At 25.1% G+C, this 27,039-nt stretch overlaps 3 protein-coding genes across 3 annotated transcripts; 2 read left to right on the forward strand and 1 right to left on the reverse strand.

Annotated features, from left to right (window-relative positions):
* The first annotated feature begins 10,481 nt into the window (after window positions 1–10,481).
* Window positions 10,482–12,171, forward strand: OCT59_013447 (uncharacterized protein). Its single transcript, XM_025323221.2, has one exon. The coding sequence runs from the start codon at window positions 10,748–10,750 to the stop codon at window positions 11,345–11,347; it is 600 nt and encodes a 199-aa protein (XP_025164058.1). The 5' UTR covers window positions 10,482–10,747; the 3' UTR covers window positions 11,348–12,171.
* Window positions 12,172–20,171: 8,000 nt separating this feature from the next.
* Window positions 20,172–21,764, reverse strand: OCT59_013448 (uncharacterized protein; the record flags this gene model as incomplete). The annotated part of the gene is made up of 1 exon (XM_025326694.1): window positions 20,172–21,764. One exon carries the CDS (start codon window positions 21,762–21,764, stop codon window positions 20,172–20,174), a length of 1,593 nt encoding a protein of 530 aa, XP_025174826.1.
* A 2,641-nt stretch (window positions 21,765–24,405) lies between these two features.
* OCT59_013449 (uncharacterized protein) lies at window positions 24,406–26,020 on the forward strand. The gene is made up of 7 exons (XM_025318982.2): window positions 24,406–24,515; window positions 24,596–24,691; window positions 24,772–25,001; window positions 25,088–25,220; window positions 25,290–25,577; window positions 25,656–25,820; window positions 25,894–26,020. The coding sequence occupies exons 1-7, from the start codon at window positions 24,447–24,449 to the stop codon at window positions 25,906–25,908; spliced, it is 996 nt and encodes a 331-aa protein (XP_025174827.1). The 5' UTR covers window positions 24,406–24,446; the 3' UTR covers window positions 25,909–26,020.
* Window positions 26,021–27,039: the final 1,019 nt, after the last annotated feature.

Here is a 27,039-nt window from a genome sequence, read left to right on the forward strand (position 1 = left end):
ATGTATGGACAGCATGCACAAATCAAGCCTATATGTCTGTAACTTTACATTGGATTGATGATGAATGGAAGATGTATTGTATTTTGCTTGATCTAGTTCCTCTTCATGAAAGACATACAGGTGTAACATTGGCAAATACTATGTATACTATTATCAATGATTTTGGTCTTGGTGAAAAAATTATAGCAATAACTACAGACAATGCTTCTAATATGAACGTATTTGGACAAAATTTTACGCAATTGCTTTCTGATAATCATGGAAATGTATTATCTCGACGTGTAAGATGTGCTGCACATATTTTAAATCTAGTAGTAAGAGACGGTCTTGATGCAGTTGGAAAATCAATTATAAAAGCTCGGAAATTTGCAATTGCTATTCGTTCATCTCAAGTTTTATTTGAAGAATTAAAGAAGATATTTGAATTGAAGCAACGTCCCTTTCTAGTACCTGAAATTGATGTTAGTACACGTTGGAATTCAACATATATTATGATAGAGAAGTTGCGTAAAATCCGTGAACTTACAGATATATTAGTTGCATCAAATCCATTATTGAAAGATATATCTCCAAATGATGAGGACTGGAAGGAACTAGATGTTAGTATTTATTTTTTAGTAAACTTACTGTTAAAAAAGGCTAATTATTTTCTTTAGTCACTTGTTACATTACTTGAACCAGTTTATCAAGCAACAAATCTTCTTTCAGCATCAAATCATCCTACATTTGAAGATCTTTGTACAGTGTTTCTTGTTATAGTAAATGTAATAAACGAAGCACAAGAAACACAAGAAACACAAGACTAAGGTTGCTTGTCTAAACCTCTTCAAAATCCTACGATTAGTTTCGTCAAAATTTTACTATAGATTTATTATAGTTTTGGCAGAGTTTTGGCAGTTTCGGCAGTTTCGGCATTTATAATAAGTTTCAGCAGTTTCGCCTTTCTCCAAAGTTTCACCAGTTTTTTAATATAACTTTAATATAGTTTCGGCAGAATTTCGCTTTTCGGTGAAACGCCATCTTGCCTAAACCCCTAGGTTTCGGCAAGCAACCTTACACAAGACCAACTAAATATAATGCGGGAAGTTGCAAAAAAAATGTGTCTGAAACTGGATAAATATTGGGATGAACTTAAAAATACTTTCCATGAAGCTGTAATACTTGATCCAAATAATAAACTAGTATCTTTTGAATCAGTTACAGACAAAAATCATGCATGTGAAACAATTCGTACAACTTACAAAAATTTTTATTTGTCTAGAGATGATGAAAATAGGCCGGTACAGCCCTCTAAGACAGAGTCATCACGTGACTATTTTCGCCGTCATCTCAAGCGAACATATGGAGTATTTACAGAAGATGACAATCCTCTTGAAGAATATCTCAGTTCACCTATTGAAAATGTTGATATTCTCGCATATTGGAAGGCCAAATCAAAAGATCAACAATGGATTCCACTTGTCAAAATGGCACGTGATTATCTTGTAATTCAAGCAACAAGTGTTCCAAGTGAACAAATGTTTAGTGTAGCAAAGTTTACAATTAATCCAACAAGAAATTGGCTGAATCCAGATAAAGTTCGTGCATCCCTCTGTCTTAAAACTTGGTTTGCAGCAGGATTAATTGAGGAAGATTTTATGAAGGATAATGATTTAAATAATGAATAGACATTATTTATTAAACATATATTTTATTGAAATAATTATTATTTATAAATTTAATGATAAAAACTCTCTGCAAATATTATTTGACTTAAATTCGTGAATTTTTATATTTTATTATACATTCCATACTATAATCAAATTTAAAAACTATAAAATAATAAATAATATTATTAAACTCGTTCCAAATTGGGTTCCACATAAAAGTTTCATTAAATAGTTAGTTTTCAAACTGGTTTTCAAACCAGGTCTTAACTTCTGGTTAGACCAAGTTTGAGCGCTGAAACTACTAGTTTGGAACCAAAACCGAACTAGTTTAACCATTTAACATCCCTAAGTACAGTGAGGGTGTGCGATATTAACGTATGAACTGGCTGGAATAACGTTAACGCTATCATGTGTAAGTGCATAACTCGCCAGTTCGTGCGTTAATAATAACGTACACTTCTTACACATTATGCTTTGGGGTCTGCACCCACTGTACGTTAAGGACGCCCAATTTTTTAATGATATATGTGTATATGTGATCTATAGAATAGAATCGACTACCCCAGCATAACCTCACGAAATGGCTGGCATTATGCAATTTGACTGAAATTAAGTGTGGCGCACATGTGACAGATAGCGCGTGACGAATAGGATTTTGTTATTCTAATTCCCATAAATATTTATAAAAAATGGGCTGTGATGAAAAAATGCACGTGATTTTCGTACAGCTGAGAAATCGCGCTGCGCCTATTCAATATCTCAATAATCAATAGATGTTTTTACGGAAAGAAGATTATTAAAAAGGTAAAATCAATTGAAGATCAATTGAATAATAATGAGTGAGAATAAAATAGGATAAATAACCTGTATGCGAGTTGATAACATTGATAAATCGCATCGCAATTTACCGTTATTTTTATGTAATAAAATGTAGTACCACAAATAGATAATTTTTTTTTAATTTACAGAGAAAGGAAATCTCAAAGGAACGCGTGCGAAGTATTTATAAAATTTATGGATATAATTATAAATTATGGACTCTAAATGCTCATCTTATGTACGATGAATAGATTTATCTCAAATATAATTATAGATTAATTATGATAAACCACGTTTTTTTTTGTTTAACCCGAATTATATGTACTTTGAGGGGGAATGTACGGAAAAAACCATCACTTTGTTTTGCCGGGCGCAGTGAAATTAGTTTAAATACTTTACGCTAATAATTTTATAAATGACGTAAATTCTGCGGCAAGTAGTAGCGTAGTAGTAGCTATAACAGATAACTAACTCTTTTTCCTTTGAAGGAAAACAAGAAGTTTTTCCGTTGGTTTAAAAAAATTGGGAATATGGCGTTATTACTAACAACAATAAACAACAATAATTAAATATGTTTCCAACAATTATTATCTTAAATAGAAATTATTATCATTATTATTTATCATTATTATTTTATTTAAAGTAAAAAAAAGGAAATATATTTATTTTTAACTTGTTTTTATTTATTGTCACATTTTATTTTATTTATCACTTTACAATTCATAAATTAGGAATCTGGATTAAAAAATTTTTTTTTTTTTCGGTAAGTAAAATGATATTCAAAAATTATAAAATTAAGTCAATCAAATACGGAGTTTCCAAAATTTATTCAACTCCTATAAATAGCTTAGCTAATTGTTATCAAATATTTGGCGTATTTTATCTGTTTGGTTACTTCATGCAGGCGTATTTCATTTGCTGATGTTATCAATGTACAGATTAACACATTACTGCGCAACAAAGACCTGTTACACTAACATGATACACGCGTACAAAGAAAATTGGAATATGTTTAATATGCTTTAAAAATTTCAGGTTTAAGAACCTGTTTTTTTATCTTCAATTTTATGCATGTAATAATTGTAATTTCCGACAAGAAAAAATCTTGCGCATTTATCTACATCACACGAAATAATGACACGTAAATATTTTTGATTGGTAGTTTCTATAAGTTTGGGCAGCTTTTACTTTTTGGTCGGAAATTTTTTCCGAAATATTTTAAACGAAATATGAATTTTATCTAAATTAAATCTATAAACTTGCCATTACAGTAAAGCATTTCCCGATATTTTTATAATATTTAATTTATTTCGCATATTTCGAGATATTTCGCGTTATCAATTCATAATTTTTTTTTTTCATCACCTTGAAAATCCATATTTAAAAAATAAACAAATAAGTTGATAACCTTCTTTAGGATATTTTTTTTTCAATAAAGTAATTTAATACTAAACTGAGGAAAAAAAAGCCGGAAAAAGCCGATTTATATAGTAAAGAATTAAAAATGTATGCATAATTGCATATTCTTACATATTCGTATGTTCCGTTCGTATTCCGATTCATTATTGACTGACTGATTGAAATAGGCGTCTTTGGTACAACGATGTAAATAATTAGAAAAACAATTTCATATGAATTGCTACAATTTATTGTACAGCTTATAATGGTGGAGCACGAGCCATCTTTATCTTATCTAAAAAATTTTTTTACATCCCGAGAAAATAATCGGTTTAATCATGTGTTCACTCGTTAATATGGTATCGAATAGTGATTAGTGATTGGATGATAAAGCATCTTTTTTAAAGGAGAGAAAATTTTTCATTTACGCAGTAAAAACGGAGAAAAGAAACATGATAGGAAATTAATTTAATCTTATGTACAGTATGTATGTTGTTTATCTATTTATTATTATTTACAGTATTACGATTATTAAAGATTAATTAAATTATCAATATTCTCGAAATGTAATTTATAAACAAGAAAAAATAAATAATTTTTTAAAAATATTCAAAATAAATTTTAATATCCCATTTTAATAAAGAATATATCACTAAAGATCAAAGAACGCATAAAGTATATATATATATATACTGTATATATAATATATATATATATATATATTGTACAGTATATAATTTCTACGCAGTAGAAATGCCATGACGATCATTTTATTCAAAGTTTCACGAACCTGTATAATACGCGCTTAATTGAAATACTATTAAAAGGTTATATTAAAAGATATGAATTTTAATTTTTAAGGTTGTAATACAAATTTTGATAAAGTTTAATTAGTTTAATTCTAAAAATTGATCCAAGAAATTCCATGTTGAAAATTCTCGAAACTCGATATAAATTTTTTTTTCGATTGAATAACTTGAATTATCAAGATTTACGTATTATGACTATTATGTCGTTTTTTAAAGGGGTCATACTTTATAAAACTAGATTGCGACGAAAAAAAAAAATACTTTTTGGGGGGGGGCATCATACGACCTAAACAAAAATTAATAATAATTTTTTTTTTCAAGTATTTTCTTGAATAATAATTTTTTTTGTGCCGTCGATCTTGTTTAATCGTCACTCAAATGAACATCCAATAATTGGTTTGATTATATAATCCCAAAATTTCTTGTTAAGATTTATGAAATATATGTCACACAATAGTTCACCATTATTTTAGGTTTAGTTTAAGAATTTCTTCTTAGATTCTATTTTATATATAATATTCGGTGATTAGTTTCACCAATAAAATTTATCTTTCCTTGTGAAGATTAATAATAAATAGGTTATGAAATATGAACTTGTTATTTTTCTTGAAAATCGTGAAACAGGATTTTTTTAAAGAATATATATATTTGACAGTTGTAATAAGATATTTATTTGTACACAAATTTATATGCATATGTTTTGTTTTTTAAAATCTAAATGAACAAGTGTTTCTGTTTCTCATAATAGAATGAGTTTACTTTTGATTTATAACTTTTTGTTTAAAAGTTATAAGAAGACGATATCCAAATTATTCAATGGATATTTTTTTTTCAATGGATATTTTTTTTATTGAAAGCATACAGTGTTATAAACTGTTGTGACACGTTGCATCACTTAATGTGACATAAAAGAAAAAGGTGAGTAAATCGAGATGTCACTTCAAATCATAATTAGGAATTTCTCAACAATCAATCAAATTGCATAAAAACTACCAAGTTGTTATGTGCTACTCTGCTGTTATCAATCGGATTATGTGAAATCTTTTTTTGAAAAAAAAAAAGAATTATGATTCCTGATATCTCTGAACTTTAATTCTCAATTTAATAAATCATTTAATATCTCAAATTTACTGCGACAAAATCATTACCGGGATTGGTTAAATCGGGCAAGTTCCAGGGGTAAAGTTCAGGGATCCGAGCTGGGTCATTTCCTATTATTTTTGTTTTGAAAGAAATTTGGAAATTACCCATGAAAAAACTTTTATATAAAAAAAGATTAGTCTAATAAAGTTACAATGATGATATATCCGTGCAATAAAAAATAAACAAATAAATAATTATGTTCTCCGCATTAAACGTGAAAAGAATTAGGACTCCTTAGACCTCCGCAGTATGAATCAAGTGAATCACAATGTGATAAATCTTTTTAAACGAAATTTGGTTAAAACATGGAGCGACTTTTTTGGAGAAGACTAAAAAGATCCCGAAAACAGCCGAATTCCTGAAAATAAATGATTGTGAATTTTTAAGTTTAAAATGGATCTTTTTTACTAAAAAAAAAAACGATTAAAAACTTTGAATTAAATGGCTTAAATGATAATTTTTGAATGAAATGGCTTAGATCAAAGGGCTGAGTTTAATTAAGATCTTTTAATCTTAATTTTGTCTAGTTTTTTTAGTTTTATTTTTTTCTCTTAAAAATAAGGGTGATACATTTATATATATTGATCGATGTTTGATTGACTTACAAATTTAATTTAACAGTTTAAAGATCGAATGATCCTCATTATTGAAATCTTACCCCTTCTTCCCTATATTTTTTTTAAAAAAAAACCATTAATAATATGTGATAGATAGTATATATACATAAATAAAAAATGTATGTAGTATTATATATGCTTTAAAAAAATATTAAAGCCAAAAATACTAATATGTAATAAATCGATGATCCCAAATAAAGATCAAGATATTCAACTTGACTTACCCCACATGTAATATTTCATATGTTTATTAAAAAACTAACTAAGAGGTCAAAATAAAAATATTTGTGATTTTTGTGTTATACTTTTTTTTTATCAATGATGTAATTTACTTACCGATCAGGGTATAATTTAATTGGCGTAAAAAATTTGTTAACCGTGTTTATTGAAATAAATGAATTTTCATAAATGCTGTGAATTTGACGTCACAGACAAAAAAAAATCAATAAAAAATAAATGAATTTGATTATCTCCACGATGTTTGATGATTCTTTACCTTTTCTCGTCTTATTTTTCCCAAAGAGAAGGGTACAAACCGGTACTGGTACGACGATATCTTTTTCATACAGATTACTCTAAACATTAAACCATCATTATGCTTTATTATTTTTTAGACACCAAATAAATTATTTCACTATGATGTATCCTATCTTTTTAGCGTGAAGAAAATAAAATTGGGAAGAAGAAAAAAAAAATACATTTTATTTGGGTTTATTTGGGTTTATTTGGGTTTTTATTTGGATTTATCTGCGGTTTGAAATTGAGCAAATTGAACACAACATGTAAAATGCAAAATAACCTTAGTTGAAGATTGACGAGATTTTCTTTTTGTTTTTTTGTTATTTTTATTAAAAGTTAATTTTTTTAGCATATAACAAATTTCATTCGTTCATTTTTTCACATAACACATTTTTTTATGTTTTTTTTTTTTGTTTTAAAAATTCCAAGAATCTTAAAATAGAAGTACATAGTGTATGTAGGTATTAATATTTCAACGCGAATAATAATGTCTGTTATGTCTGTATAATATCTACAATATCTGTAAATATTTGTAAATATCTAATATTTTTCTTTTTTAGCCGATTTTTGTGATTATTATCTAGTTTATACTCAATGTTCTAAGTGATAATTGGTGATTTCTCATCACAAGGAAAATATTCGGTTACAGACAAAGTAAATAAAGAAAATAAATAAATAATTTATTAATTAATTTATTCAAAAAATAATCATCAATAATCTTCAAAAACGAAATGAATTATGATGAAATGATTTTCAATGAAATTTCCACATTTTTTATTTCTTTGAATATTGATCGTTTAAAAAAGGACAATTAAAATTCCTTGACCTTTCACAGATCTATACTCGAATCGAACATATTTCGCCTTAAAGAATAAAATTTTTTTTCGTACAACTTTCGTATTACATTTGCTTGTTTAAATATGTTTAATGAGAAAAAAAAAATATTCGAATAAAATAATAATAATGAAATAATAATAATAATAATAATAAAAATAAATAAGATAAAATAAATAAAAATAAATATATAATAAAAATAAAAACAAAATATATAATAAAAATAAAAATAAAATATATAATAAAAATAAAAAATATATAATAAAATAAAATAAAATAAAATAAAAAAGTAAAAAAAATAAAAAAAAATAAAAAAAAAATAATAAATAAATTTCACTTTTTTTCAACAATCAAAAAAAGACCAAATTTTTTTTTCATTAAGATAACCTTTTTCTTTTTAATGCAGGAACACAAAACTTATTGTAAATCATATCTTCTATTAAGAAATGTGTGCCTCCTAATATGCAATGTTAATGAGATGCATAAAAATAATATGTTAATAGATAATACAGTAATAGCTTTTATTGTTAAAATTGCGTGCTTCAATTATAAAAAATATTTTTGTGCGTGTGATGTTGCGTTTCTTTTGTGTAATCACTAAATTTTTGTTTTATGTTCCATATTTTTTAAATTGTCAACAGGTGTTTATTATATGATGGTTTAAAGGCTGAAATTGTTTATTAGCCAAATTATTTTTATTATTTTACGGAATTTTTTTTTATTACACGAAAATGGTTAATGTAAATTTCATTCTAACCAGTAGGAAAAAATTTAAATTAAAATTTATGACGCAAAATAATTCATATTTCGCTTGGATTCTTCATTCTTCATTTTCCCCAAATTTCTTATCTTGTGTTGATGCATGCATTGTCACAAGAGAGGATGAAATATTTTTCACAAGTTAATTAAAAAAAGTTAAATATTAAAATTAAAAAATCTTTTAAAAATTTTTTAAAAATATTATATTATATATTAATATTTTAATATTTTATAATAATTATAATAATATTATTATTAATTTAATTTTTAAATTATTTAATTAAATTAAAATTAAATTAAATCTTTTATGATAATCAATTCGTTCTTTTTCACCTTTCATCTTTCACCTTTCAAGATTTTCCTCTTTCATAATAATTTGTTGTATGACAATTGTCTTATAATTTTTTATTTTGTTCTTTTCTCACCCCCCTTAATATAAATTACATTTGGACAACTTTAATTTTAAAAGATAAAGGAAATAAAGAAATGTTCCAGATTACATACACAAAAAAAAAAAAAAAATATTTTTTTTCGCTTAGCTAAACAAAGCCACCATGGTATAACATAAACGAATAATGGATCAGAAAAAAAAAATTTCGCGAATAAGGTCATATGATCACCACGCACAACCCTATATTTGTACAAACATACCTTAAAAGAACAAATGAATATTCAATCAAGATTGTTTAAGCAAATCTGAGATGATATCATTTTGCTTTTTTTTTACCCAATACAAATAATAAGGTTTAATATTAAAGTATTTTGGTGCAGGGGGGGAATAAAAAAAATTTTTTTTTTCTATTCTCTTTTCAAACGATAAAAAAAAAATATAAACAATAATGGTTTCTCTATATATTTTAAAACATTGAAGATTTACGTCTCACATAAACTAACGCAATATTAGTAACCCACTAATCTAAATACATTGATCTCTATAGTTGGTAAATGGTCTTATATTATATATTACAATGCTGTTTATGACATAATTTTAGTTATTGTTAATTCCATACCTAGAAATTCCGAATATTTTATAATTTAGGATTAACGCCGGGTGTAATGATTATTGACTCTAAATAAAATTATTATTATTCATATTGTTCTCAAAAAATTGTTTCTATCTTCTTTCTCATCAAAAAATGGAATCAATTCATAATTAAAAGCCCACTTTCGCCCTTCTTAAAATAATAGGGGGCTATTTCAAACATAAAACCAGGAGTTCTTTCCTTTAATCGTAGACAATAATACTATTTCCAATCTAAAAATGTTATTTTAATACAACTCCTACTTTTAGTTCTTTATTATGTGTATTATATGTGTATTATATGTGTATTATGTTTAGTGTTATGTGTTTGGGGTTTATCGGTTTATTCGGTTTATTCTATTCGGTTTATGGTTTATAGTTATTGTGATATATGATGATTCAAGTGATATACAATTTTACAAATTTTATACCAATTTTACCTTACGTGATATGTGATATATTTGAAATAAAGTGACTCATTTTTACATATTTTATCATTATTTATCACTTAACGCTAACTTATTATTCGTATTAAAAACTCATTTAATATCCAAAATTGTATGATTTTAATTACGTCGATTTTCTTTTTCTCCTTTCAAAAAATCCTTTATTAAACGCAGAACTCCTTACTTATTGATAATATACTTTTTACTTTACAATTGGATTTTCTTTGACCGAAATCATATAGTTTATATATATATATATATATATTGTAATAATATATATACAGTCATTATATATTTGATCATCATTTATTTATATTATGCGGTAAATATATTTGATAACGCCACACTAATAAATTTTTTTTTATATTATATATATTAATATATTAATTGAAAAAAAAAAAAAAAAATTTTTTTTTTACTGTAAATTTATTTATATTGTATGGTAGTAGGAAGGAAATAATAATAAATAGACAAAGTTTTTCTTTTCTTCGCTTGGCATAAAAAAAAAAATTTTTTTTTCTTTGATAAAAAAAAAAAACTCTTATAAATATATTATACATAATTCTCATAATTCTTTTCTTCGTCGTTTATATACGCGAAAGCAAGTAAAAAAACTTTCTTCAGAGAAGAAAAAAAAAAAAGTTTTTTTTTTTTTAATATTATTATTTTTATTTTTATTATTCTTCTTTTTTAAAAAAGCAATAATCGCTTTTTTTTAATCATTAACTTGGAAATGACATCAAATACAAAGAATATTAAGACTTCTACTTGTCTTACACCAAAACTTATATTAAAACCCACATCAAGTAAACCAATTATAACAACTACGACAATGTTTTCTCCATCTTCACCGATAGCAACAGGTGTTTTCGTCTTACCAATAAAACAAAAAAGTAATCGAAAAGGAAGTCGTCATTCACCTAAACATTTACGAAAACCTCCATCATTTGATACATACTTACATTCTTCGGCCACCACACCTACACCTACTCACCGTGGTTATATGACGAGAACTCCTTCTTTATCCTCTTCATACTCTTCTACATCCTCTTTAGTGGACGCAGATGAAGAAATGTTGTACGGTTATGGTTCACCGAAATCTTCTGCTTCAACATCATCAGTGCATCGACATCGAAGGATTTCATCCGCTTATAAAGTTAGGTTTGCAGATATTGGGGATGATGGTAGTAGTATTGTTAGTTCTTCAAGTAGTATTGATGAATGGGATGACATGGATATTGACGAAGAAGAAGAAGATTATATTTTTATTTCTAGACAATCTCCGCCAGCTAATCATTACTTTAACTATCATGACAAAGGTGGTTCGACTTAAATAATAATAATCTCGATTTTTTAACTTTTTGAGTACAGTACATCATCTTTTTACGAAAAATTCGAATTGAACAAAAAAAAAAAAGAACAATTTTTTATCATTTCATTTGTACTTTCTTCATCCGTCTTGATTTTTTCACACAAAAAAAAAGAAAATAAAAAAAAAATAAAAAAAAAGTAAAAAAAAAAGGTTCCGAGCTTAGAGATTAAAATACGAACTTCCAAAAAAAAAAAAATTTTTTGTACATAACATCGACTTAGTATTTTTCTCTCTTCTTACCGTCGGATATATATATATGTATATATATATATCAACATAATTTAGTATAATGATTTTATTTTCACGAACAATTATTTCAATTTAAATCATTTAACAACAAATCAATCATACAAATTCACATAAATTTATCATTAACATCAAAAAATATCCAACTCTAATCGTTTTTTTTTTTCAACATTTTTGTAAGTAGTAATTTAACTTCGTTTATAAAAAACTTTTTTATCATTATTATCGTCAATTTATTTTTTTTCTTCAACAAAAAATCAAAAAAAAAAAGAAAAAATAACATTTAGTACCTTTATTACGTTTACATTAATTTTTAAGGTGTTGTAGGAGTAATAATTTTAGTTAAAAATTTAGTGTAAGATGAAAAAAAAAAGAAAAAGAAATCAAAAAAAAAAAAATTTAAAAATTTAAAAAATTAAAAGTTCCTTTTTCTTTTGTAAATCTTTATTTTATGTAAATGTTTTCTTGTAGTCTAAGTTTGTTCTGAATTTTTTTGTAATATATTTTTTTTTATTTACATAGTAAAATAAAAAATTTTCAAAAAAAAAAAACAAAAAAAAAATTTGCAAGTGTTTTTAAAGTGTTTAGTGATTTATACTACTACTACAGTTTACTTCGTGTTTAAGTGTCATGTCATTTCTATCGTGTTTCAATGACGTCATTGGAGCTTTAATTTTTAATTTTCAAGTTAAAACACGTTCCTAAGTTGTTTCAGTGTAACCTTTTATGAAAGACCTTTTATTTTTTTCTTTTATTGTATTCGTCAAATAAAAATCAGAAGATATTTAAGATATACATTTATCCATTTATTATTTATTATTATTAAGAAAAAAAAAAATACCATTTATTTATTTATATATATTTTTGATATACATCGAAAGAAATTCCTTTTTGGTATAGAAGACAATTCATTGGTAAGTAAGAACTTATTTCCGTCCGTCCTCCCCCATACCCCAAATAAAAACAATAATTTATACTTTAAATACTTTAAATGATTTTTAATCCGCTGATTCACTATAATTGGATGATAAATTATTACGTAAAAAAAGTCCTCGGCCGCAGTTTAAAATTAACTTATAATCGAAACCCCGAGATAGAGAAAAGTTTTGAAGAAAATTCTATCTCGGTTATTATGTATTAATCATTCTTAGAAAAAGTACTACAAAGAATGATAAAAATGGTACAGTAAGCATGAAGCATAAAGCATATCTGTACATCAATAAATGCGTTATATGCAGATTTCAATACTTCATAAATCATAATACTTTATTATTTATTTATTTACTTTATTTAAAATCTCTTTTTATTTAAAACCTTAACATTTTTACGCATTGACAATTATTTTATTTGTTCAACCTTTTTTTTTTTTTCTTTTTAAAAAAGTTTTTTTTTTTCGCCACGCATGTTACTTTATTTTATTTTTATATTGTTTATAAACGGATTGTCTTATTTTATTTATTTTTTTAAGGAGTTAAAAAAGAGAACCATTAAAAAAACATTTTTTTTTTTTGATAAGGAATTTTTTAAAATCCCTTGTTAACTTTTTGTATTATTTATTAAATGTTGATTCTGTAAATAGAATTTATTTCATTTATTTCTCAAAAAAAAAATAAAATAAAATAAAAAAATAATTTTATTAAAAAACGTGATTTTTTTTTCTCTTTTAAAATAAAAAAAACTTTACTTTATTATTATTACAAGGGATCGACCTTTATTCCGCGTATTTACGGTAATTTAATTTTACCCCACAGTATTTATAATATACAAACAAAAAAAAAATAAAATAAAAAAGGTTTGGAAAAACACAGAAAAAAAAATAAAAAACCATATGACTTCACAAATCAAGTTTAATTTGTTGATTGTTACATAAATTACATAAATTACATAATTTTAATCGGTTAAATACCTGTTTTCCGACGTATATTTTTTCGGATAAGCCCGGATTGGTATAGAAGGAAATTAGGTTATACCCCCAATTTATTATTTATTTGGCTTTTTTTTTAAAAAAAAGTAAAGAAAGAAAAAAAAAAAATCTTGATAGAAAAAAGAAAATGTTTAAAATGTATAAATTAATAAATTATTTGTTTATTGTGACGAGATTATGCTTGATAATTTTTTACAACAAAAAAAAAAAACTTGATAAAAAAAAAAAAATTGGTTTAAGATCACTTTACGTGAAGTTAGTCGAGTTAGTTGCTTATTATCGGATGATATAAATTAAAAAAAGTCTTATGTAATATAAATAATATAACGTTATTAACGTCAAATATATAAAATTAATGTTGACAAATTTAAATTGTCAACTAAAAAAAAAATCGCCGCGTTTATTATTTTTCACGTGTTTGAAAAAAAAAATTTATAAAAAAAAAAATTTTTTTATATTTATTTTATGTTTATTCCGCAGTAAACTTTACATTTCACGTGAAAAATATTATAGAAAAAGAGAATAGGATATTTGGAAGTTTGGAACCCTTTAGAAAAACTTGATATTGTGAATAAAAAAGGTTTGAACCTTAAATAATAAAAGCCTTCTTGACTTTTTTAAAATAAAAGAATTACTCTTTATATATTTCCAATGAGACTATAAAAACTCTTTTCAATAAAATTAAAATAAGTAATTCTAGAAATTTCTTCAAAATTAACGAGAATTTCTCTTATCTTGCGTTATCTGTCATAACTTTTACACTTTGATTCAATTTTTTTTGGTTAGTTGTGAGAAAAAAATATTATTATTATTATTATTATTATTATTATTATTTTGAAACAAAAAAAAAAAAAAAATATTTTAAACTTGTTTGTAAACAAGTTTTGATTATAAGATTAGAATGATTTAAATTTACAAGTGCAGCCTTTTTTTTTCCTATTTCTATTAAAAAAAAAAAAAAATTTTTTTTTTTTTTTTTTCTTCCAAACAAACGTAAAGTTGTGCACACGGACTCTATCTATCTAACGAAAAAAAAGAAGAAAAAGAAAATTTTTTTTTTTTTTTGTCACTATCTTAGGTTACGCGTTTATCATGTAATGTGTCATTTATTTTATATATATACAAACATGTTGTTGATCTAAGCCTAATTTAACCCTAGAATAATCAAAACAGGTTTTTAAAGTTTTTTTTTTAATTTATCTAAAATTATTAAAAGTAAAAAGGCAACCATTTATAATTTTATTATAATATCGTTGTTGTACAATATATAAAAATACTTGAAATTCGGTCATTTACGGTCTATTTACGGATCATTTACGGATCATTTACGGTATATTTAGATAATAATAAGTATTACTTACTTTTATAATAAATATTACTTACTTTAAGGAGAATAAACCAAATATGAATTTTTTAACAAGAATTTGTTTTTTTTTTTTTTCGTCGCGAAACTCATTTACAATATCCTTGCGCCCAACTTTTTTGAGATCATTTTCAACATTTTCAAGTAAAAATTCCTGTACCTTTATAATAAAATTCTTTGCAAGGAAATAAGGGGAAATAATTTAACTTTTCAGGTACGTTCATAGAACTTTTGGTCAACCAGTTTTTATATATTTATATATTTTATAAAAGATTGTTCTCTCTTTTATTACTTCATATTTTTGCAAAGGAAATTTGATAATAATAATAAAAAAAAAAAATAATAATAAATATTCAGGGGTACATCAAAATATCAACTGATCCTCGTGATAATATTCAATTTACCTTTCTCTTTTTTTTTGACTAAGCCGAGTTGACCAATTGAATAATTCCGGAATTATCTTTCCTAATTTGTAATTTTCATTCCGTAATATTTTTGTTGGCTGGATTATATAATAGTTGTTGCTTATGGCGAAGGTAATTGGCCATGTGTTGTTTGTGTAGCAAGCGGGGAATTTTTTTTTTTTGATTAAGTAATTTATATACAAAAAAATTTTGATTTTCTTTGAAATATTAGACTATTAATCAGTTGTACTATTATATTTTTGATCAACTTAATAAAATTAATGAGGATTTACATAACGTTAAATATTTTTTGTTGAAAATATATATGATTTATGAAATATTATGAAAAATCATGAAAAATCATGAATATTATGAAAATTTTAATATGAAAAATTATGAAAAATTGCGTAAAAACATGAAATAAATATTATTCTAACCATTATCATTAAAATCAAATTCTTACGTCAATTTTTTAATAATCAGTAATTTGCCAAGAATAGCCAAATTTCTTGTTTTTATTAGATGAATAATATCTAAAAATAGATAAGAAAAATATCTTACGTTATTTAAACATATTAATGTTATATAAATTACCTTATTTGTTATTACATTGGTTTTTAATGGAAATTTATTCCCCTTCAATATTTCTTTCCTCAAAGAAATATTATTTCGTACCACATGACTTTGTGATGTTCATCTCAATAGTCATTATTACAAAAAATTTTTTTAATAAAAGTGATGAATAAAACTGTTATCACTTTTGTGATTATCCTATAAAAGTCACTTTCTACTTTATAATTAATTATAAATACGTACAAACTATTTTAGGTTAGGTTAACGTCAAACATGATAGGGTCAAAGGGTAATTTCATATGAAAATAAGAAGAAATTTTTATCATTTTAGATTTTGATTGAAAAAAGATAAGGTTTTAGAATTTAGGCAAAGATTTGGCAAAGATTTTTTTTTTTTTAATAAAAAATATAATAAAAAATATTTGAAATACTTTTATCTCGGAAAATGATTAAAAAATCACCGTTTATTATCTTCTTTTATCTTTCAGATCTGAAACATTTCCTAGATTTTCATAAAACGTGTTTCAACTGTTTCATGATGATTGAGATTTTCGAGCATGGTTTCTCTTCTATAAGCGATCAGTCATAGATATTTACTAATTTATCATTTATGTTATTAATCGGTTATTAGGCTAAAAATAAAATAAATAAATAAAATAATTTGAGGCTAGTTGTACACGTTTTTTTTATGCCACTACTGCGAAAGTGGCTGTGTCATTGTGGCTATCTCGGGTTATCCAATTATTATAATTATTATAAATTTGTCATTTAATGATAACTTTTTTTTGATGATTTCTTAAACACTTTTCGGTTCTAAAGGTAATTTGATTTATTATGTAGCCAATTATAATACTATTACCGGAATCCAGAGATAAACTGATAGAAAAAAATATCAACTTTTATGTGGTTGCCAGCCACAATGCAAACTGCAAATTGCTGATGCAGCTGCGCCTACTACATTTTATCCATAACTTTTTTGTCATTACTTTGCTCGAAATTGTTTAAAAAGAGATCAATCACTCGCGTCATTGTTTACATCTATCTAAACTAGCAAAAGTTAATTACAAAAATTTTTCATTGTGTAATAATAATTTTTATTTCAATTGGTAAAAATTATATTTTTTTTTTGATATGCGTGAATTTTTACGCCCAAAATTTTTAAGTTAAATTTTTGATTCTTTTATGTGGTGTAACGTTCACTAACTTTTTAGTATCTTTTTCTTTCAAAAAAAATAATTTTATTCCGAATTTGTAATAACATTATTATTATTATTATTTCGCTCTGTTAAAATCTAAACATTGTTACAAAAAAAAAAAAAAAAAAAAAAAAGTCTCCTGTTGTTTTCATTATACAATTTATGGTAATGACATAAATATTTTTTATGAAAAAAAAAAAATTTCCCGCAGCGACTCAAAAAAATTTCATTGACGTATTTGACGTATAAATAGTCGTACACTTTTCTTTTATATGCAATGCGCAAATGTTAGTTCGGAAAAATCGTCCGAAAAATTTTTGATTCTACATCCTTTATCAAGGAAACTGAATAGTGTAACTAATATAAAGAATTTCGAGGGTTCTTTTTTTTCTTAAAATTCCTTAATTTTTTTGGCGTTGGTGTCGAATATTCATGCGGTTTTTTAGTCGTTCATGTGTTTTTAGTCGCTCATGTGTATAGTAGGCTTAAAGAATTTTCATATAAAAAAAAACAAATCCCTAACCCCTAACCCCTATTGGTTCGGACAAAATTAAACAATTACTGCTAATTCCGCGGAGTGTTTTACTAAAGTACCGCAATGATTAACAAATGTTTAAGGAATTATTTGGGATACTTAAATTAGTAATAGTGAAAATTGGCGTATCTTTCATTGAACTTTAAAGGGTATATATGCGTTTTTTTTTTTGTTTAGTCATATGAATTATCAGAAGACCAATAATGTATCACAGGATTATGAATGAATGAAAAAAAAAAGAAAAAGGTTTTTTTTCCACTTTAACGTGACAATAATGAAATAATAAAAGTGATAATCTTGAAATAACGAAAAAGTTTTTTTTTTTTTTTTTTCTTGCTCCATTATTTATTCTTTTGTTTATGTATGCATATATTAAATATTTCTTTCAAAAAAAATAAGTTATGGGTTAAACCGTTTTTTTTTTAATTATAAACAAGATTAATCAGATTATCAAATGGTTTATTTCAAAAAGGGACCTTTTTAAGGAATAATAAACATTATATTATTGTATAGTTTTTTATTTACTATAATTAACTAACAATAATTATTATTTATAAATTAAAAAAGAAATGCTAGATTAAGCATTTTTTAATAAAAAAAATTAATTTTATTATTATTATTATTATTATTATTATTTGTTTAGTGTACAATTTTATACGAATCTGGTTTAAAAAAGAACTAAAAGAAAAACTGTTTTTTGGCGTGGAAAAAACTGAGAAACTGAAAAAAAAAACGGATTTATTATATATGCGTGATTTTTTTTTAGTATTAAAAGATAATTGTTTAGATCGAAAAAGGTAAAATAATTAAAAGTTACGATTGAAGTTCAACAATGTATGTTTAATACCATAAAGGAATAGACTCGGTTTATCAATGACATATAAATGACGCGCTAAGATCAAAATATTGGTTTGTAAACACGGTAAATTTTTTTTTTGGCGGCATCTTTATTTTTATTTTTGAATCTATCCAAAAAAAAAAAATCCTTTTTATAACAGGTTTAAAGTCAAGATTTCTTTTTTAAATCCCATATAATCCTGTTTAATATCAATATCTAAATCTAGGAAATTTTATTCCCCACACAATAAAAAAATTTTTTATAGATCAAGATTTTTTTTTGTACTCATAATATTTATAGATAAACTAGTTCTTATTTAGAATTCTTTGTTTATGATTTCGTACTTAAATGTTTTGCATCAAATTGCAGAAATGAAAAAAAGTAATCTATCTATTTTCTTTGTTAGATCAAATAAAAACCTGTTGTAAATAAATATAGTAAAAAAAAAAAAAGTATTTTTAAAATTATAAAAATATATATATAAAATTATATATATAATATGTAAAAAAAAAATATATGATTATTGTATTATATATATGTATGTATATATATATATATACATATATCATTGATATTCCTCATAAAAATTTATCACGTTTCGTCACGAAAAAACCTAAAAGTTACTGCGCCAAGATCCGTGAGTTCACGTGTTTTTTTATTTAAATAATGAAATATTAAAAACATTTTAAAACAAAAAAAATTTTTCTTTCATTTTTTTCAATTCTTTTTTTTTTTATGAATTCTTTACGAAGCAATAAAAAATATTTTTTTTTTTTTTTTTTAAAGTTAGAACGAAAAAGTTTATTACTAAATATATATTATTATTTATATACACAAAATGGTTTTATTTAGTAATTCCAAAAAAGGATTTGAGGCGATAAGAGATAACGATCAGGTGACAAAGAATATATATATATTCAGTAATACATTCAGTAACACAGTATTCTTTGTATGTATATCTTTTTGAGAATTCATCTAATTCATCTAATTCATCTATCGTTAAAAAAAATTCCATTCTCCCACGTATGTAACTTTATCATCAGCATACTATACATGCAAGATATGATAGAATGATTGATTAGATATGATACACAGGAAACGATACATACATGATACGATACATACACTATATAGGAATACGACACGTATACATATACTCGATACATATACGATGGTACGACGATAATGCCATGGTCAAATATTAGCTATGCTTAATATGAAAATAGAGTACCATACTAACCATACTTACCATCATACCATTCTACTATCTAGAACAGGATACTTTCACAATACGCACACAAGATACTATACATACAAGTCACAACACGCACATAGGATACTGTCACAATACGCACACAAGATACTATACATACAAGTCACAACACGCACATAGGATACTGTCACAATACGCACACAGGAATGACAGGATACGATACATACAAGTCACAATAGGATACGAACACATACAAGTCACAATACATACAATATACAAAATAACACAAATAACACATCCTGTATATACAAGTCACATTACATACAATACATAATACATACAGGATACACTACATTAATCCACTAACTCACTAGCCCACTAACATTAGCCACTAACCATTAATTCTTTAATTCGCTAATTCATTAATTCACTAATTCGCTAATTCATTAATTCACAAATTCACTAATTTATCAACCTATTAGGTTACCAACCATTACACTAGCCACGTCATTTCAACTAGTTTAAGTTTATCAAAATCATACTCATCCTCTTGGATTCTAAAATCTTTCAAAATCCTACCATGTAATTCTGAAAATATTTGTACCATAATTTCTAAATCTTTAATATCTCCATCACAAGAAATTTTTAATACCTTCAAAAATGTGACACACTTCTCTAAAACAGTTTCAAATATATCTAACGATATTCTCCAATTTGATAAATTTAATTCTAAAAGATTTGAAGAACAAAGTTGAGTGAATTCATTCATGAATGGATCAGCTAAAAATTTAGGTTTTCCATCATATCCTACATGAATTTTTTGTAAATTCTTACATTGACTCATTATTTTTAATAATATTAACATATTATTCCTATTTCTAATATTTACAAAAATGTTTACCAGATTATAACAATTCTCTGAAACTGATAGTAAAATTCCTGGTATTCCTGAAGGATCTTGATTTAATTGAAATTCTTTTAAATTCTTTCCATTATTTTTTATAAATAATTTCATGTTTTCTAAAGCATCAATTGTAAATTCACAACAAGTAAATTCTATTACTTCAAGTTCAGGATATAAAATATTTGATAAAATATTAATAGGAAAATTAAAATCAATCAACATAAAAGATAATTTCTTCAATCTTTTACATTTCTTTAAATATTTTAATTCATCATTTGTAATTATATCTCCATGAATTTTAATAATTTCCAAAGAATCTTCAATCATTCCTTGTAAACCTTTTATAGTATCCCTTCCAAAATTTGATACAGTTGAATAAGTTAAAGATTTAAGACATTTTTGAACTTGTAATAATTCTTTTATATTCCTTGATTTTAAATCATCATTCCAAGTTAAATAAATAGAACTCTCCCAAGGATAAATTTTTAAATGAATTATTTCATGTGAACATTCTTTAATTTTATCAATTATGGATGCTTTATGAAAATTTCCATCACATATTAATTCTTTTAATCCAATCAAACTTCTATTATTATCTTCCTTTATACCATTAAAAAGTATACCAAAATAATCATTAGGAATGAAAAAAGTCTTATTGATATCTATGAATAAATTTTCTATTCCTTTGCTTCTTTTAATAATTATATAAAAGATTGATTCAAAAAATGCCAACATTTCTTGTACTTCTATTGAATAATTTATAGAATAATTATAAATAAAATAATCATTATTATTAATAAAATGATTTTTTTCTAAATTTGGTCGAAATAATTTATTATTATTCAACCAAATTTTAATTAAATTCAATAATTTATTAAAATCTATTTGTTTAATAAAATATGAATAATCAAATAAAATTTTTGTAGGTATTCCAATACGATTATCTTTTATTTTAAAAATATTTTTTTGTTTCTCATCAAGATAAAATAAAATTATTGAGATTATTTTATAAAAATTTTTAAAAGGATATTTTACGTTGTTAAAAGATTTCTCCCATAAATATGAAATTCCAACTTGACACCAATCTTTATTGATTAATATTATAGAATGTAATGTATTTATATCATCTTCTTCAACGTAATTAAGAATTTCTGTTATAATTTCAATTAAAAGTTTAGGCATTTTTTTTTTTTTGAAAAAGAAAACCAACCGTTGTGTGGTTAAAAAGTATGTCGATCAATTGATTTGCTTACTGACAATAGAGTAGTATATTTAAACTCCAAAAGACGTCATATAGATATCTACATGATGATATTAACTTTAGTTGGTTTAAATCTTTTTACATGGAAAATACATGAAATAATCATAAAATAAGTATAAGTGTATAACCATCTTCAGAATAATGTTATTTTCCCACCATTATTGATGATTATACTATTTATAATTATGTCATTATATTTTTTTCGATTATTATTACAAACTTTGCCAAAATCATCAATCAACAAACAAATAATCTATCTCACGTGATAATGGCACATTTTTTTAATTTGAATTATTAAAACTTCCACAGTCTAATGACTTGCACGACAGAACTTTTACATTGAATCTCGCGTGACATTAAAATTATGAGTTTAAAATTGATATTCTACAAAAATCTTATATTATTGGGTAGAGTAATAATATATGATTGGTTCCAAATTTTTGTAAATTTTATTTTTATTATTTTTATATAAAATTGTATAAAAGTACGGTAAGTTTCATGAAAAGACCCTCTTAATGTTAGCAATTTGTGCTTGATTCCGGTCAAACTTACTACGTACACTTATCCACGGGTCTTCTAAAATTACATTGGCAAAAAACGAATTCGTGAATAAACATTTCTCAAATTTATTCCTGATTTCATAAAAGACCTGCACGCTATTACGTGGGGTACGGGAGCGTCCAATTTTAAAAAGTGGGAAAGATCCATCAACATTTACTCGACACAAGAAGAAGAATTATCGCAATTTTTTTAAATCTTCCTCTACTCAAACCATTCATCGTGAGAAACAACGGCTTCATCATCAGAGTTCTTCACAAATATTATATTAATAGTGATCCCCATTTGGTCACCTTTTCTCATATACGGTGGACAGACGTGGACTTCATCAAATTTTTTGCATTCGGGTACTTGGTTTTCTCATTAAATTTAATTCAATAGATATTATAGATATTTTAGGTTTGTTTCCTTTCAATTCTTTTTTTTCTTTTTTTTTCATGTTTTAGTCATTTATTTGTGGGTCCTGGTATTACATAGTGTGCTTTATCGTTACGACGTTACGTGTAGTGCGATTAAGCTTGTCCTTTCTTCCCCAGAGAAATGACGCCGTCAGGTGGCTTAAATAATTGGTTTCGGAATATACGAATCGAAACCTCACCCGAAACTCTAAACAAATTCCGAAACTCGAATTTCGGTTATCTCGAAACTAATCTCGATATTCTTAAACTCACTGATTGACTGACCACGTGGCAATTTAAATATTTAATATAGTAACGATAAATGTTTGAGAAATCTTTAAAATGTCGGATAGTTTACCATCAAATTCAAGTCTGAAAATAGTACTGGTGGGGAATCTAAAAAAGCCTATTTGACAAAGGGTACTATGTCGTAAAGTTAGTGTCAAGTCCACCTATTGATGATGGTTCCATCTCAAGGATTTGGAAATTTTAAATGTGCTTGATTTGGATTCAATGTTTAAGGATAAATCAAATAATATAACGGATACAATGATTTTATTCAAGAGGAAGAGTTCAAAATTTTAATTCATAATATAATTTTACATAATAAAGTTTAAATTTAATTGTACAAGATTGTTATGATTTTAGTTAATTTTTAATTAAGTAAACTAATAGGTTTCGGTTATATTTCGGTATATAAAAGTTTCGGCAGTTTCGGGTTGGATTCGGGATTCGGGTTTCAGGAGGTTTCGGTTTCGTGCCCCATTGTTTCGTCTCATTCACTCACTCACTGGCTTTTTTACAGTATCGCATATGTCCTACTTTATGAAATTATATTTAAATTCCTACTGATAATGTACGGTATTTCTCTGAGAGATAAAAATAAAAATAAAAAAAAATTAATTGTGCAAATTAAATCATTGTGCAAAGGTCCAGTGTAGTTTGCTAAAATTAAATCAGCTGCGCATTTTGCATAATATTTAAAAGTTTCTTAAACTGTTACGACGTAACCAACTTTTGCCTTTATTTAACCATTATTAAAAATTCGAAATGTATAAATATACAATATATGTAACACTATATATGTATAAGCGTATATTCATGGAATACTGCGCAACCGGATAATCGCTATTCTGATTTAAGTTTCCTCGGTGTTATGTAGGACCGAGAAAAACTTATGACATAGGTTACGACTATTCTTATCTATACGCTTTTACTAATAGATATAGGCCTCAAATTTTAAAGCTGATTCATAAAATTTCTCAAAATTTACCCGATAACCCCTATTAGAAGTTTATTATGATGCACAAATTTTAATTTTTGCTTTATCTTATACCATAAGAAGCTTACAACTTTTTGATGCTTATAAATTTTGAACAAAAAGTATTAATAAGCTACTGCGTATATAAATATTATCCAAAAAAAGGACTCTTATTTACTTTTCCCCTTTCTTGCTTAAATATTTGCCAAATTTTAATTAAAAAATGATCAATTACGAATGCATTAATACATAAACTAATAAATATTAATTGCTCAGGCAAACACGTTAAATTATGATGATTGAAAAAAATATATAAATTTGCCTTGTTGACCTTTGGGTTTTTTCATTGAAATTTTATTTAATCGAATTTCATTAAAGAAAATAAAATGGCTCTTCCAACTCGTGAATTAGGTAAAACTGGAGTCCAGGTTCCAGTAATTGGCCTAGGATGTATGGTATGCAATAATCATATATTTATTTTATTTATTTCTTTTCTTTTCTTTTTTTTTCTTTTTGTTAAATTTATTTAATACAGGGAATGAGTGATTTTTTTGGATCGTCTGATGAAAAAGAAAACATCAATGTATTGAACAAATCGATTGATCTAGGAAGTTACTTTTGGGATACTGCGGTATATACATCAGACTCGTTTTTATAACATACAATGTTTTCTCAATTCATTTAGTTAATTACTTATAATCATGATTTTAGGATATGTACGGATGTGGTGCCAATGAAGAACTTGTCTCCAAAGTTCTTAAAGAACGTCGTAATGAAGTGTTTATTTGTACAAAATTTGGAATTATTCGAGGTCCTAATGGAGAATTTGAGGGTATAAGAGGAGATCGTGAATATATTCATCAAGCTTGTGAAAAATCTTTGAAAAGACTTGGAGTAGATTATATAGATCTTTATTACCAGATTCGTGTAGATATTAATACGTAAGTAAAATATGAAATCATCTATTTTGCTCATAAAATAATAACGAAATAATTATAAATTACATTTTTTTTTTTTTGAAAAAAAGTCCTATTGAAGAAACTGTTTCTGCTATGGCAGAACTTGTTAAAGAAGGTAAAGTGAAACATCTTGGGCTCTCGGAATGCTCCGCGGAAACGCTTCGACGCGCTTGTAAAGTTCATCCTATTGCAGCTCTACAGGTATATATCTATATACTTGTATATAATTTTTACAGAATTAATTCATTTATTGTTTCTCTTTATTAAAAGATTGAATATAGTCCATGGACACTTGATATTGAACAAAATGGAATTATTGACGCATGTCGTGAATTAGGTGTCACAATTGTAGCTTATAGTCCACTTGGACGTGGGTTCTTAACAGGAAAATATAAATCAATTGATGATTTTGAACCAGGTGATCATAGAAAAGTTAGTCCACGTTTCATGGGTGATAATTTTGCAAAGAATTGGAAGATTGTAGAGAAAATTAATGAATTTGCTGCGAAGAAAGGTATCGCTCCAAGTCAACTTTGTTTGGCTTGGGTTTTAGCTCAGGTATTTAATAAATAATTTTTTTTTTTTAAGATAAATTTATTTAATTAAATATTCATCGGATTTACTTTTAATTTTAAGGGAGATAATATTATTACAATTCCTGGTACAAAGAAAATTAAATATTTAGAGGAAAATATTAAAGCAGTTAATGTTCATCTTTCTCCTGAGGAATTATCCGAAATTCGTAGCATTATTAATTCTATTGAAATTATTGGTCTAAGATACCCAGAAGAACATTGCGCTGTAAGTATAAGAACATTATTTGTATTTTTATATTTAAACTCGAATAATATTTAATTTAAAATTATATTTTTAGTCATTGAATCTATAAGATGCATTGGAAGAATTACGAAAATAAATGAATTCAAATAATATTTTTAGTATATCTACAAGTTGTATTTTCTGTTTAATTTATTGAAATAAATTTTTTTTTTTTTAACCAAAGAATTTTTAATCGTAGTATTTGCATAATTATGTATTTTTATCACGTGAGTGGTTTTAGCTATAAATACCCCGAAATTTTTTGCTGATTATTGAAAAAGATAATTTTTTCGTATATAATCCGGCCATTATTATTTACTAAAAAAATCAAAATTAAAAAAAAAAAATGACAATTGAATATTTTAGATATTACCTAGTTGTTTGAAACATCATAATTTAGGTCTTTATATAACGGTAAGGTATTATGGAGTGAGAGATTTTAAAAAAATCATTTAATCGTCGGATTTTTTTTGTTTTATAATTTTGAACATTTTTTTACTTTTTTACTGTAAATATAAAATTATAATGAATTATACATATACAGGTCCATGTGATTTTGATGATTCTGCAGCACCTCTAGCTGGTAATCTTTTATTCCCACAAATGTTGGAATAAAACCGAAAAATCGATAAAGACCAAAAAACGTATTTATAATTTGATAATTTTTCATTCTTTGTTTTAGTAAAAATACTTTCAATTTTCCTAAAGAAAATGTTCTTTTTTTATTAGTTACAATATATGGAATGGTAAATAAAACATACTTTAACCCGATTACAGGGTGAAATTTTCTTTCCAACTTATCTTTTTAGCGTTTCTTTTATCTTATTTTTATGGGGGACTGGATATCGATGATGGAAAGAGATTACAGAATGGAATGGAATAAGATATTTTAATGGGGGGAGATGTAACTGGTTATGGAATTAATTATTTAAATTTTATACCAAAAATGGTGTCCATTTAAGAATCGCTTTTAATAATATTATGATTCTGAGATCTTCAAATGAAAGAATTTTGGTTAATTTTGGCACTAAACCATTTTTATTTGGTATCGATAATTATTCAAAGGTATGTTTATTTAGGCAATTTTAAAGAACATTTAAAATTATTTGAGAAGAAAAAAGAAAAAATTTAGCGATAATGGCAAAGAAATAGTATATAATTTATTTCCCGCTAATAGTATCGGGAGTGGAAATTCTGATGA

The sequence above is a fragment of the Rhizophagus irregularis genome, chromosome 21 (genome assembly GCF_026210795.1).
Source record: "Rhizophagus irregularis chromosome 21, complete sequence".
NCBI classification, from domain to species: domain Eukaryota; kingdom Fungi; phylum Glomeromycota; class Glomeromycetes; order Glomerales; family Glomeraceae; genus Rhizophagus; species Rhizophagus irregularis.